The sequence below is a fragment of the Ursus americanus genome, chromosome 1 (assembly GCF_024610735.1).
Source record: "Ursus americanus isolate L20-20 chromosome 1, mUrsAme1.1.p, whole genome shotgun sequence".
NCBI classification, from domain to species: domain Eukaryota; kingdom Metazoa; phylum Chordata; class Mammalia; order Carnivora; family Ursidae; genus Ursus; species Ursus americanus.
In genome coordinates, this window is record NC_142127.1 from 38,716,533 (window position 1) to 38,731,509 (window position 14,977).

Below are 14,977 nucleotides of genomic sequence, written 5' to 3' on the forward strand. Positions count from 1 at the left end.
CGCTACCGGATGCATTTCAGCAGAAGTTTGCAGATCACCACCTGCAGGGTACTGTGGTAAACACACAGATTCTCTGGACAAGGGCGGGTACGGCAGGAGGTGGCCATGTGTAAGGAAAACACACCGCACATGAACTTCAGGAAAGAGAAGCTTCCAGTTAGCGGAGACCATTTTTGGAAAATGTTTCACATACATGAGGATGTTTGGGTTGGACCTTGAAAGATGGGTAGCATTTCTCTTCCCATCTCATTTAGTTGTAATTTTGCCCCAATTATGGAGAGAAAGCCAAGAACCCAACACCCGGAGACAATGACATTTCACTTATTTCTGCCTCTTTCCGTTCATTTTAAGCATTCTCCAACTTTTCTGTATTAAAATTCCCAAACTATTGTGTTTTGTTTACACATTGTGGACGGCTTAGCAAGTGGTTTGGAAATCGTAGTAAAGTATCGTTTTTCAGGGCTGTGCAAACCTCCTAGTTGGCAAATGATAATGTGCTTTACTGTCCCCTTATTGTGCTTAACTGCCTGGCAGTTGTTTCTGGGTTATTTATAAATAAAGAAACCTATTGCCAATATCTTGGTGCTTTGCAGAAAACCAATATATTTCCTCCCAGGTTTGATTATTCCTTAGGTTAGTTACAGGAGCAGAATTAAAAAGATAAAGAGTAAGTGGCTTGGAGTCTTCAGTCGCATCACCTAGACTTAAGCATAGATCACATTTCATTATGTCTGTCGTTTTTTGCTTATACAAGTTATAGACGCCATGACATTTTACCCCTGGATAACGGATTATAGACCTCAAAAAAAAATTTTTTTTTAAAGATTTTATTTATATACTTGACACAGAGTGAGAACATGAGCAGGGGGCAGGAGCAAGGGGAGAGGGAGAAGCAGACTCTCTGCTGAGCAGGGAGCCTGATGTGGGCCTCGATCCCAGGACCCTGGGATCATGGCCTGAGCTGAAGGCAGATGCTTAACCGACTGAGCCACCCAGGCATGCAAAAAGACATTTTTATACTTAACCTCAACACCATTGACACACCTAAGATATTAATAGTAATTGATCAGTATTATCACACATTTAGCTATGCTCAAATTTCTCCACTTCCTTCATATTTATCTAGTATCTTTGATTCAGGATCCAGATAAGATCTATGAAATGTGTTTTATGGTGTCTCTTGTAATCTATAGATTCCCTCCTCCTCCTCCTCTTTTTGCTTTGTCTTTGCATTTCTTTAAGAGAACGATGGAGGGGCACCTGGGTGGTGCATTCGGTTAAGCATCTGACTCTTGATTTTGGCTCGGGTCATGATCTCAGAGTCATGAGATCGAGCCCCGTGTTGGGCTTTGTGCTGGGCATAGAACCTACTTAAGATTCTCTCTCTCCCTCTCCCTCCAACCCCACTCCCCTCCTCATACTCTCTCTCTTAAAAAAAATAAAATAGAACTGACAGAGTAATTTGTCCTGTATGGTTTCCCATAATCTGAATTTTGCTGATTGCATGCTCATGGTATTGAATGTATTTATCACCTCTGTTTCCTGAAATTGGTAGTTAAATCTAGAGACTTGATCAGATTTTATCTTAAAATAGTTTTTGTGAAGGTACTTCATAGGTGGTAGGTCTGTTTCCATCAATATGCCCATAACATCTCAATGTCTCCAGAGCCACTGATGATCATTTCCCGGACCCATCAGTTCATTAGGGTTACGCGAGGAGTTTTAAAACCTTGAACAGCCTCCCGTCTGTTCTCTTTTCTGCGTGTCATGGACTTGAGGAATGAACGGATGGGATGTCAGTGGGTGGAATGAGGCCATTGCAGACGGGAGGAGCTGCCCAAAGCATCCGGTCAGAATACACAGGGTGTGTTCTGGCAACAAGAAGTCTGGTTTGGGTAGAGCTTTGTTCATGGAATGGAGGAGTTAGCAGAAGCACGTGCTAGGGAGCGTGGGCTTTAAACAGTCATCTGTGGAGAACCCGCAGTTGAGCAGGTTTAGAACGCAGATTGCCTACCTGGGCTGGAGTGTGGAGGGCGTGGAGCGTGGGGACCTGTGTAACAGGCAGCAGGGACTTGGTGGCCCTGGCTTGGGGGTGCAGTCGGGTAGAGGCTGGCCCTGCTGACATGAGATGGGTGGGCACAGCTTGGCCTCATGAGCAGAGTCAAGGAGGAGGAGGTGCTGTGGAGGATGTCAAGGTGTTAAGCCTCAGAAACCAGCAGTGGCGGTGCTCTTAGGAAGGGTGAGAAGAGCAGGAGGGGTGGAGCAGGTTGTGCAGGGCAGGAGCTGGCTTTTACGCAGCGCAGCTCGAGCTTGTGGGGTCAGCAGAAGCCCCCTCCCCACCCCGCCACCAGGGGACAGGTTCCATTGGTGGGATGAGTGGGGGAGTCTGAAGGCTGGGGAAGTTGAAGATGTGGCGTCATTGATGGGAGAAGTGGGGAGGAGTCTGGTGAGGAAGTGTAGGGGCATGGAGCAGGATTCCGGGAAGGAGGTTGGGGTGGAGGAGCTGCTGAGAGCTAAAGCAAGATGAAGACGAAGGGGGGCCGTTGGCTTCCTAGTGTGGGAGGAGGGTCCTCCATCCTTAGAGATTCCTCCCATCAGACAGCAAGGGTTGGAAGAGGAGAGAGCCGACGTCCTGGGACGGGAAGTAGGAGGGTGGAGAGGGTCGGCAGGCACACGATGTCGAATGTCTCTCACAGCCACGGACGATCATGATTGTTGAGGATTGTTTGTGGGGCGGGGGGAGGGTTTGTTTTTAACACAGGAGATGAGGATGTTGCTGGAAACGGTGTTGAGATCATGTGGGAAAAAGTAATCCATGAGGAAGGAGACCTTGGAAATGCAAGGGGATGGGGGCGGGGAGTACAGGCAACTTGCCTCCTCTGTGTTCCCATTGAGGCCTTTCACAGCGGTTCTGCGGGATCTTGTTTACAGTGTGTCTCCTCTGGTGGCTGAAAGCGCCTCCAGGGTAGCGCCTCGTTGTTCCCCAGGGACCCTCGGTTTCCAGCCTGGTGCCAGTTAGGAGGTGGATGTTAACGAACGAATGAGAATCATGGTGCGCTGATGAAGAGCATAGGCACTTGCATTGGGTAGACTGTGGTTCAAATTTCCACCCTGCTGTTTGCCAGCTGTTTGATCTTGTGGGCAAATCACTTAACCCGCACAGGCCTCTGTTTCCTCATGTAAACAAACCGGGAATTTTGCTGCTTAGTGGTTCACAGGGCTGTACAGATTAATGAAATAATTCAGTTAAATTTCTGCATCTGGTATGTAGTGTAAGCCTGATATATGGAAGCTTTGGAGAACGGACAGAGTTAAGAGTGCGGGTGGACTTAGAAGGGGCACGTGATCCGGAGACCAGGAGGGAGGGAAGAAAAGGTAAATGGGATATAGAGGAATGCAGGTTATCTAGTGATTACACGGTGAATTGTCTCCTCAGGCGAGAAGCCGTGTGCTTAGCTGAGATGACTAGAAGCCTTTGATCCAGCCACTGAAGCGTGCATGGTTGTCTCCCCATAAGGGGTAGCCGTGGTACTTAGCCTCACATGTCTTTGTGGTGGACACAGTTGGCATGGCCACTGCACCGGGCAGACTGGGAAACTGAGAATAGCTTAGCCCGTGGCTGGGAGATGTGGGCCAGGATGAACCCTGGGACCTGTCCGTGGCTAGGGACTATGGAGGGCACGGGGCCTGGAGCACTGGCAGGTGGCCGAGAGCAGGAGGGGTTGGAACATGAAAGGATCTCATTTGAGAGGGAAACCCAAGCTTGAGGTCTGGGAGTGGATGTGTGCTCATGGAAGAGCTCTAGTCCCTTACAGGAAATCAGGACACTCAGTGTCAGCATAGTTGTAAGTCATGTCTTCCCCTGTAGTGTATAAAGCAATCTCTTGGTCTCCTCGGTCTTCTCATCTGTAATGTGGTTTGCATGCAGCTGGACAGCTGACCAGAATTTAAATGATGCATGCCTTTAATCATCTAGGTTAGCAACTGTCAGAAAACATTTCGGAGAATGCATTTTTTTTTTTCATAACCTTTGTCCTTTTCTCCACAACGATCTGCTCACCGCCTCCCCCCCCCCCAAAAAAAAAACAGCACCTGAGTTGTCAGGTTGATAGAAATGAGAATAACTCACATTGTACAGAAGTCACTGCTAATGGAGTAAGCAGCCCTTAGCATCTTTCCCAAACAGATGGGCTCAGGCAGAGGCCTGAGCCCGCAGGAGGCAGAATGCGTCTTACAGATGTGGCGAGCATTCTGGGTGGGATGGCTCCTTCATGAAAGAGTTGGTGGGGGATTAGCTGGTAGAGTCAGTTGATTGTCCACCATGTGCCCAGACCTAGCAAGTCCACTTGCGCATCATAGCTTTCTAGGTGTTTCTGATTATGAGCTGTGGCTTTGTCTGGCTCGATTTTTCTTTCCTTCTCATTGTCAGGTTTTCTCCTTTGACCAGGTCTGTCTGCTCCCAGTGGTGATTATGCTGAGGGGAGGCCTGAATTCTGCTCCATCTGTACATCCTTCCATCCAAGAAATGCATATTTGAATGGTTGCTAAGGGGTGGGCATTTGCTTGGCGTTGTGACTATCAATGTGCCTTAGGCAAGACCCTTAATCTAATGGAATTTACATTTTTGTGAGGGAGGTAAGTAAACAAGGTGATGAGTGATGGATGAGGGACAGAGAGTGGGTGATTCCAAAGATAAAGACCTGCCCTGTGCTAGGACTTCTTTCCAGGTCACTCCACAGAGATAGGGGAATCCAGAGAAAGCCCTAAAATGTCGTGAAGAATAAACAGTGGTGGCCATCTTTTGTAAAGAGGCAACTTTTCACCTATTTTGTATGGCGATGCTGAGGCACCAGGAGGAGTTCAGAGTCGTGTGGAGATGTTCACACCTGAGAGCCTACGGTTCGTGGAAGGGGGTCTTTGTTCCCAGCCTTTGTGTTTCTTGTTCTAGGAACGGACACGCTCTCCTGGCCTTCATGTTCTCTCGACAAGAGGGCAAGCTGAACCGCCAGCAGACCATGGAGCTTGGCCACCACATACTGAAGGCACACATTTTCAAGGTGAGACACACCACTGGCAGGTAGAGTTCCATCGCCATTTTGATGGGTTTTGGTTTTGGAGATTTTCAGCAGCTTTATCCACCCTCGCAGAGCTTTCTTTGAGTCTCTTTTAAAAGTTCCTTTTCACCTAAAGATTCCACTCCATCGATTCCCTTTTGTTCCTTAGGTATTTAGTTGTTGAAGAGCCTGAGCTACACGACCTGGGGCCTCGCACCCCTGGGATTTTCCGACTGCGTCCCTGGTTCTCATGGTCTAGTTTAACATGTTCCTCTTTCCCCCGGATTTCCTGTCGCTTGGTAGTCCTAGCTAGAGGCTTAATCAGGCTCAGGTTTGATTGTTGCTGTTTTGGGGGGGGGCAGACTGTCACAGTTACTTCAGAGTTTAAACCCTAAGCCTGTCGGGGGTCTCCGGCATCAGGCGGTGTAGAATCTGTGCTTCTCCTCTCAGCGGGATGTTATCAGTAACCACTGATCTCTGCCTGGACTCCTCATGAACGGTGACAGAGTGGTGATGCTCCAATTTTTATTCTTCTTTCTTTGATTGGAGAACTTCTATAAAAAGAAACTTTGTGCTCCGGTATAGTGTACGTAGCCAGGGCAGGCGTGTTCCTGGACTCTTGGTTTTAGCGAGGGAAGTCAGGCTCCTAGGTCCTGGCGTTCTTCATGCTACAGCCCTGCGTCAGTGCCCAGCTGCACCTCCCCCCCGGGTGTACCCCTTGCAGCCTGACGCAGCGGGGAAAGGAGATGTGGACACCCATTTGTCTCCGATTGCTTCCAGGGCCTCAGTAAGAAGACGGGAATCTCTTCGAGCCACCTCCAAGCTCTGTGGATCGGGTACAGCACCGAGGGGCTGTCTGCTGCCCTCGCCTCTCTCAGGAACCTCTACACTCCCAACGTGAAGGTGAGCGGCCCTCTGCATGAAGAGCCAGAGCTCCCAACCCCTGCCACCGTTCCTCCAGCCGTCCCGCCTTCCCCTGCCCTGGGCAGTGGCCGAAGTTGCTGGCCGAGCTGCTAATGATGTTTTTTTTTTGCCTGATATAAATCACACAGGCTTGAATGCCCTGTGACTGGTTCTCTTCTCTTCTAGAAGTCTAGGTTTTGCTTGGGCAGGAAAATGTGGGCTGCCATGTGAGCCGTGTGACTGTCTCAGAGCAGATGTGATGAGGAAGCAATTCACAAAGGAAACCAAAGGTCAAAGGGAGATTTCCAGGGAAAATGGATTTTTTAAAGTGTGCTGGTTTTCTAATCTAGACTATCTCTTTATGGTTCATAGGAAATTAAGCATTGATGAGTGACAACGAAGCGATGGGTATACAGAGATACACTGTTCTAGAAGTTGCATGTACATGTGTATTTGTGACCATGGAACATGTAGCAGGGGTTGGCCCGCTGCTGGGCCAGGAGCGTCCTCACTCTTGGTCACTGGCTGTCATGTCACAGTTTTCTTCTGTGCTTTTTAGAGTAGATTTTCCTTCCTCATTTAACCACGTCTGAGAATCTAAAACACATGAGGGCCAAGTGTCTGTTAGGGCAACAAAGAAGGGCTAACTCCCAAAAAGAGTATGGGAATGACTGGTTTTCCTTACAGCAGCTTACAACCATCTTGTCCGGTACAAAGTGTAAAGATCATAAATGTCTTCCACTTGACATGTCAGCTAGACTCCAGGCCTTCCAGCCCCAGGCCCTGACATGCCCTGCTGTGTACGGAACCTCTGAGATGGGTTCTCAAGGAGCCAGGTCCTCCCCTTCCAACACCTCCATGAATACAGTCCTGCCCATTACCTCCCCAGTAGCATGAAGGGCGAGTGTAAGTAAGTGGTCATGTGGGGAAGGATGTGCGAAGCCCTGGAGGTTTCTGGGCATCTCCCTTCCCTTTTCCTCCCTCCATTTCATCAGACCCACCTGGGAAGGGTGCCCTGGGGGTACTCCTGGGGGACTCCTACCTCTCTCCTCCCCCGCTGTCTGCACACCCCACCCTCAGCGCCTGCACCTCAGCTGTGTGTCTGCGAGTGTGAACCTTGCAGCACACTTCCCTGGTAGATAGAGTTCTGCTCCCCATGCTCCCTCCTCTGCCTTCCTGGTGCTTGAAGAGGGTAGAAAGAGCAGACCGAGGAGAGGAGCCCAGGTGTCAGGAAGGATGTGGCAGTGCCCTGAGTCTGGGACAGCTCCCCTAGAGCCCTGATGCCCCGTGCTGCGCCCTGGGTGTTGCTTAGAGAAAGGCCACTGCTCCTGGATGGATGCAAACCAGGGCTTTGCAAAGATAAAAGTATTGCCTTGTCGGGCAGACTCAGCCCAGTGTTAGGGCTCCAGGCTTGATGAGCCCGGGGCACCTTGGCTTTCAGCCTGACTCCCCTCTTGGCCGGGCACCTGCCAGCAAAACACCACTGGAGAGCCACTCACCAGAACCCTGTGATCTGCCCCCCGCTTCAGACACAGGTGTGAGCGCTGTGTCCCCGGCTGCACCCACATGAACATCTTACAGGCTGGTTGGATCGGCATGCCGGTGTTTGTACTTAGGGAGACCTAGCTCCTGCTGACCACAGGGAGCTCGTCCTCTCTGGATGGAGTTACTCCAGAGGAAAGGTGGAGAACGCAGCTGAGTTTAGATTTCACGTAGTGAAGAAGTCATGTTAAGAATTTTTGTTTTACTTAGATCTTATAGAAATGAGAGTTGAAGTTACTGTGTTAACATTGTTTCATCTTTCAGCTTAAAGTGTATCTTCTGGCTTCTGCATGATTAGTGAAATTCTGTATTGATGAGGAAGAAAAATAATAAAAATGGCAATATCTGTTTCACTACTTGAATGAATTATGGGCACAAAAGTTACTCTTTTAATGTGGAGAAAAGTAAATGGGAAGTGTCATACCCTGTTGAGTATGAGTTTTTAAGACAGTAAATTAAAAGGTACAGTGTAAGAATGTAATGAGCTTGACCCTCCTGAGATCATAGACTTTCCTTTTCAACATACTTGCAGTTTAAAGAGTTATTTATCTTTGTTTTATAGAACTCCACTGTCACCTACATCCACACCCTGCCCAGAATTCTGTAATTGGTGATAGAATTTTAAGGCTTTCCATTATCCTTCTGTTTCTTTTATGTTTCAAGAAAAAAAAAAAAAGGGTTTTCACAGAATCTTGAACAAATTACAGTAATTTAAAATTATGCGTGCAATTAAGGAACTTTTTTTAGAGAGTATTAAATGTTGTCATACAGGAATGAATGTCATTTTGAGCAGTAATTGCAGTTTGCCACTTTGGTAAATTAAAGTGACTTGCTCCAGAATGATTACTTGGTAGATGAATGTTAATTTTACCGGCATGCCAGTGATTTCCAACAGTGTAGCCCCCCTTGCAGACCGGGGTCATGCCGGCCCACTGGGGTCCTGGCTGCCAGTGCCCCTAGGCTCCCACCCAGGGCGTTGTTTTCCTCACAGGGTCGCAACAGAGTGGCAGCCAACCATGGGCTTCCCAAGGCTGTGAACTGGGAGAATTGAGGCTGTGATTCTCCAGCTGAAGGCAGAGGGAGGGGAGGAGACAGGAATTAGGCGTGGACTTTGGCCTGACTTCCCTTGATGAAAAGGATCTGGTCCTTCTCTGCAGGGCAATTACGCAATACACTGTGAACCTGTGGGATACTTGGAAAACTGGGACTCCAGTGTGAGCTTCTGGGTTTTCATGATCTCATTGCTTTGCCTGTCTCCTTCAACCCCCTTTTTTATTTTCTTGCATTCATTAAACCAGACATTTATAGATAACAGTGCCATTTCCAAATGTTATCCAGTGAGAGCTTCTGTGGTAGCGAGGATCGGGAGATTTCCATGTGGTTAGGAATAATGTATAGGATGAACCATGAAACCCCTTCCTTGAATGCGGAGTAATCTTAGCTAGAGCTGCTGCGGCCCCTGGACCCCGACGTAATTAGCTTTGTGCCCAGAGCTGATCCGTTTCCCCCTCTGAGCCTCTGTTTTCTCACCTGTCAAATTGAAGGTAGCAGAAGAGCCTGTCTCATAGAGTGATCAGAAACCTCGTCAAGATGTTACCACTTTTGGAAGAACATTTGGCATCTGTTGTGTGATATTAAAAAACAAAATTCAACCAAAGTAAATTTGAAGATCGAATTGCCCTTTGTTAAGGGACTCATGAATGGGCCAGCATCCCACCTAGCAAGTAGAGGGCCAGCCGGAGGCGTTGTACAAAACGGAAGATTTTTTATAGGAAGGAGAGTGGGGGAAGAAAGTTATAAGCAGAAGTAAAGAAAGGATTGTTCCAGGCAAGGTCAGCTTCCCTTAGGGGAAAGGACAGGGGGGTTTATAATGCAGATTATCTCATCTTCCTATGGCGGGTAGAGAAGGCCCATGTGACAGATGACCTCATTGGTGCTGATCAGAAAATTCCAGATTGACAGGTTAAGACTTAGATTTCTGGAGGAGGTTGAAACTGCAACCAGTTAAGCATTAAGGCCCGGGTTAGTGACTTGGCCTGGCCCAAGTAACGCCATTTTGGGCTGGTGGTTTTCTTTTTAACAATGGTCAAGTGAGTTCTATTTATTGGTTTTGCCTGCTTTCAGGGAACTGAGACTCTGCTGTAGGCATCTGAAAATTTCTGGATGTGCCTTTTGGTGGCTGTTATAGGAGGTGCCTACATCTCCCCTCAAATAAGCAGGAGGTCTCCCTGCTGCTCTGTGCTAGCGACGGCGGGTGGGGAGGAGGGGGGCTAGGTAGACCTCTGGGTTGCCAGGCACCTGGGGTCTTGTCCCTTCTAAAGAGCCTGAGGAAGGTGACCGACAATAGCAATTAATATTTATTTAGCACTTACAGGATGCTGTGGGGCTGTGCCACGAGCTGTAGGTGTGTGAGGCATGTTCATTTTTAATCTGCACAACAACTCGAAGAAGTGCAAGTCTTCTGTCCATTTTTCAGATGAGGACACGAAGGCTGGGGGCAGTTGGTAGTGTGCCCGAAGTCACACAGCTGGAAGGGAGCCTAGCTCCGAGCAAGCCCGTGCTTTGCAGCTGCATTTATCACCTGATGTGTTTACAGCCCTGGCTGCCAACTAGAATCCCCTGGGAGCTCTTGGTACCACGGCCAAGTCAGACTCTCCAAGGGTGGGCCTCCAGCAGTGGAAACTTTGAAGCTCCCAGGGGGTTTCCGTGTGCAGTGGGGTTAAGAACTGTGGGCTAGGGGAAGAGCCACAAACCGATTGGGGGTTAAGTGGTAAAAATACCAGCATCATTATGCCAGCAAAGGAAATGTTTTTCCCAAGAAGCAGATGAAGTGTGAGTTGATGACAGATATCTTTAGGGAAGTTCTAAAAGTACACCTTCCAACACTGTTAGCAGAGTACCAACTGGGTAGAATGGGATGGCATACTGTTGTTTCCTTAGGAGGCACCTGAAGCACAGAGAGATTGAGTACTTTTCTGAAAGTCACACAGCAAGTGTAGCAGGTGGCGGATGTAGTAATTAGTAGAAAAAGCAGGTTATTTTCCGGGAGTCTTGTGCTGCTGACCACCCCAGAGGCACATGAACATTTTAACGTGTTTGACTTTTTCTTTCAGGGACGCTTCTTTGTAAAGCCTTTACTTTTGGCTTTACTGGCTGTTAATTATTTAATCCTGTGATAATTATTTAATTGCCAGAAAAATGAACTTTCTGTTTTTATTTAGATTAAACAGTGATTTTTCAAAGTGTGGTCTGCTGACCGACAGCATCCGTACCATCTGGGAACTCATTAAAATGCGCAGTCCCAGGCCTTCCTCCAGACCTACTGAATCAGAAATCTGGGGGTGGGGCCTGAGGGTGTGCGTTTTAAGTGTCTTTTTTAAATAAAAGGTTTTTGTGGTTTTTTAAATTTTTAACTTTGGCCCAAAAAACCGTAAACTTTACCATCTTAACTATTTTTAAGCACAGAATTCAGTAGTGTTAAGTATACTCCTATTACTATGTAAGAGAATACAGAACTTTTTCATCACATTAAACTGAAACGCTGTGCTTATTAACTCCTTTTCTCCTCCCCTCGGCCCCTGGTAACCACTGTTCTACTTCTGTCTCTCCGGATTTCACTTCTCTTGGTAGCCCATGTAAGGGGTCATACGGTGTCTTTTTGTGACTGGCTTTTTTTTTTTTTTTTTGCTTAGCATCATGTCTTCAAGGGTCATCCGTGGTGCAGCATGTGACAGGATTACCTTCCTTTTAAAGGCTGGATGATACCCCATTGTATGTGCACGCCCCTTCTGTTTCTCCTTCACGAGTCACTGTGGTTACTTCCATCTCTTGGCTACTGTAACTAGTGCTGCTGTGAACGTGGGGGTGCAGCTATCTCTTTGAGACCCTGACTTCCTTTCCATCAGATGTATTCCCAGAAGTGGGATTGCTAGATCAGGAGGAGTCTCCGCACGGCTTTCCAGAGCAGCTGCTATTTTAGGTTTCCACCACCAGGAAAGTGCACGGTCAGTGCACTCCCAGGTCGTGCTGTTGCCCACTCTAGCTTGAAACCCCTGGATTAAAGAAAGGACGCTGCCCCTCTCCGCAGGTGCTGTAGTGACTGTCATTTACATGAGAAATTAATCTCGTTGGGGGACATATTCGACAGGTGAGCCGTCTCCTGATTTTGGGAGGGGCCAACGTGAACTACAGGACAGAAGTGTTAAATAATGCCCCAATCCTGTGCGTCCAGTCCCACCTCGGCCATGAGGAAGTGGTCACTCTGCTCCTGGAATTCGGCGCCTGCCTGGAGGGAATGTCAGAGAATGGCATGACCGCCCTCTGCTACGCTGCAGCTGCTGGCCACATGAAGCTGGTGTGTCTGCTGGCCAAGAAGGGGGCGAGGGTAAGCCCGTGGCATTCCGCAGTGGGTGGAATGTCTTCAGAGCCTTGCTAGAATTATCGTCAGCTAGGCCAGCCTCTCTACTTTGTCGAATTGCAACAAATAGAAATGGCCATGTAAACAGAAAGGGTGAGCTGCCTGTGCCAGGCAGTGCCTGACGGTGAGGCCTGGGGGAGAGCCAGGGTGCTGTGTTCTGCTCATCGGCTTCATACTGCGCGAGGGGAGGCAGAATACCGAGGACACACTGGCCACTGGCAGCGTGAGTGGGGGTCATCCTTTCAAAAGCCTGGAAATGGTGACCTAGAGCTCAAGCACAGATTTTAACACAGCACTGGATTGGTTGAGAAGATTTTAGATGTTTGATTTTTTTTCCCCTCTTCCGCCTGTCCCATCTCATTGTACGTCTCTCTCTCTTTAAAGATTTTATTTGTCAGAGAGAGAGAGAAAAAGAACACGAGCAGGGGGAGTGGCAAAGGGAGAGGGACAAGCAGACTCCCCACTGAGCAGGGAGCCCTATGTGGGGCTCGATCCCAGGACACTGAGATCATGACCTGAGCTGAAGGCAGACACTTAACCGACTGAGTCACCCAGGCGTTCTCATGTCTCTCTTTTTTTTAAACAATGAAATGAGTCGTATGGGTCTTAGAAGCCATGTGTTTGAGCGTGCTTGAGCACCTGGCTGCATGCAGGAGCACCTGGCTGCAGGAGCACCTCGGAGCACCTGGCTGCAGGAGCTGGACAGCCCGGAATGCTCATTTCTCCACCTGCCAGCTAGGATATCGGGCACATTGTGGAGCTTGTGTGCCTCAGGCTTCTCATCTGTAGAATGTGTATGACAACGGTATCTACCACAGGGCTGCTGTGTGAGCAGTAAATAAATGTAACTCTCATTAAACAAGTTAATCTATGACCGTTAATATGAAGAGAGTAAATGAGAACAGTGCCACACTCACAGGGAACTCTACTGAGGTTTACTAGAAGCATTTCGTTGAGAGAGGGGATGTGCAATAGAAATAAATTGCTGGGATTTGTCTTTATGGTTAATTAGGATATTTAAGTTTCAACAAAAAGACATTAATTAGGCTTATAGTAACTACGGGAGCCTTTTTTGTTTTTCCCTCAAAAATACAACGTTTGGAATGAATGAACTTCAGCTCACGGAAGGAGAGCGTTGCGGTTAAGCCTTCCCAGCGGGTACTTCATGCACATCTCCTGCCTTCATTTCCACAACTCAGTTGTGGCTTCTTTATTCCGAGGCTGGCCGGCCCCTCCCATCACAGCTGAAAGCCCTGTGGGTGGTGGCTGGATGTCATGCGGGTGGCTCCTGCAAAGTGGGTGGGGGTGCAGAGCGTCCCCAGAATCTGCGAGGGGGTGAGGGCGGATGGACCCTGAGCTCCTCTTCCAGTCCAGTATTCCTTGGGATTAGACAGGGAATGACACTTCGTCTGCTGCCTCTTGGACCTCTAGGAGGTAAGGCGCACTTAGACACTAACTCTGTGGCGAGCTGGCCTTGCTGGCTTTGAGGCCCCCCTTTACATGCTAACGTGTCCCAGCTCACCTGACTGTGCATGGCCTCCTTCCCCAGTTACATAGTCCTCAGTGTCCCTTCCTGCTCTTCCCTATTCATAGCTAGATTTTCCAGATCCCTGCCTTTGGCTGGCTCTCCTGGTTCAGTGGCTAAAGAACTGCTGTATTTCCCCGAATCCTAGTGTGTGACAGATTTAGTGTTCCACTCATGTAACCAGCGTCGGGAAGCATAGGGCTTTGTTGAGGCTTTGGTCTGTGTCCTCACCCATGTCTCCCAAAAAACCTGGAGCTCTAAGTCATTTGCTGGAGAGACAGAAAATGAGGGTGCCCTGTGATTGCTAGATCCACAAAGGGTCCCTGCGGCCTCGCTTCCATTCACTTCAAGGAAGTCATTCAAATGGAGATTTGGTGCTCTAGAGAAAGTTGCATTGGAATGCAAACCCCACAAGCATCTGCAGTGGGATGGGGTTTGTGCATTTCATTTGGGGTGCACTGTGTTCTCCGAGAGGAGGTGATTCTAAACCGTGACCTTTTCCTGCCCCCCAGGTGGACCACTTGGACAAGAAAGGCCAGTGCGCGCTGGTGCACAGCGCACTGAGGGGCCACGGCGACATTCTCCGGTACCTGCTGACCTGTGAGTGGTCGGCAGGCCCTCCCCAGCCAGGCGCACTGAGGAAGAGCCAAGCCCTGCAGCAGGCGCTGACGGCGGCCGCCAGCATGGGCCACAGCTCGGTAAGTCGGCGCTTCGAGGTCCGGCCTGGGAAACTGGAAGCCCTACCCCAGTGTGGGTTGGGCGCTTTTTCAGGTCATCTTAGTTGCTAGCCTGTGATGCTCGTCCGGAATGAAAGAAAATGAGGATTTCAAGAAATGGCAGTTGGTTTGACCACGTGTGCAGACCTTCTGCTGGCGTCCCACGTTCCCGGGAGAGAACCCGGAGTCCAGGGTCTTGGTGCGCCTGTGCACTCACGCGCTTGGGGGCCCCTCGTGTTATTCTTTCTCTGCTCCTGCTTGGCAGTGTCCCAGTTCCTCCTCTGTTCTACGTTTACCTCCAGCCCAGCTGTCTTCCCCTTTTTTCTCTTTGATTCATTCTTTTATCCTTGTGATCTTTTAAAAATAATCACATGGAATGCTAATTCTAAAATTGTTGGTGAGTATTTGAAACATTTTTAAAAATAGGACTTGAAAGTTCTGGTAGCATGTAAGAATGCTTGTCATTCACAGTTCTTGCACTGAAGGAAAGCTTCACGTAGCAGTTAAATAGAGCACTTATTTTTGGTAGGTGTTGGTGTTTCTCAGCTTGAGGATTTAATTGTCATCTCCTGACCCATGGGTCTGGGGACTTAAAAACATTTTGCCTGTTCTCTTCCACCTGTTTGTCACTCTATTACTTCTAAGCAATCAGAATTGCTTATTTGGTAAGATTCTAACCCACAATGATTTGTGATGAATTTGGGTGCAAAGCCAGCTGGCTGGCTGACTTTTTGGCATTTAAGACACAAGGGCAGACACATGGAGATGTACACACACACCCATGTACACACACATATGCACTGAAAGCTGGCTTAATTTT

At 48.6% G+C, this 14,977-nt stretch overlaps 1 protein-coding gene across 9 annotated transcripts in view; it reads left to right on the forward strand.

The window, feature by feature from the left end:
- Window positions 1-14,977, forward strand: part of TANC1 (tetratricopeptide repeat, ankyrin repeat and coiled-coil containing 1) — a 230,576-nt gene that overhangs the window by 183,300 nt on the left and 32,299 nt on the right. For all 9 annotated transcript variants that reach the window (XM_087861752.1, XM_087861833.1, XM_087861625.1 and 6 more), the window contains 4 exons: window positions 4,949-5,057; window positions 5,835-5,957; window positions 11,647-11,883; window positions 13,954-14,139. In XM_087861752.1, coding sequence (XP_087717878.1) covers window positions 4,949-5,057; window positions 5,835-5,957; window positions 11,647-11,883; window positions 13,954-14,139 — 655 coding nt within the window. The remainder of the gene's footprint in view (window positions 1-4,948; window positions 5,058-5,834; window positions 5,958-11,646; window positions 11,884-13,953; window positions 14,140-14,977) is intronic.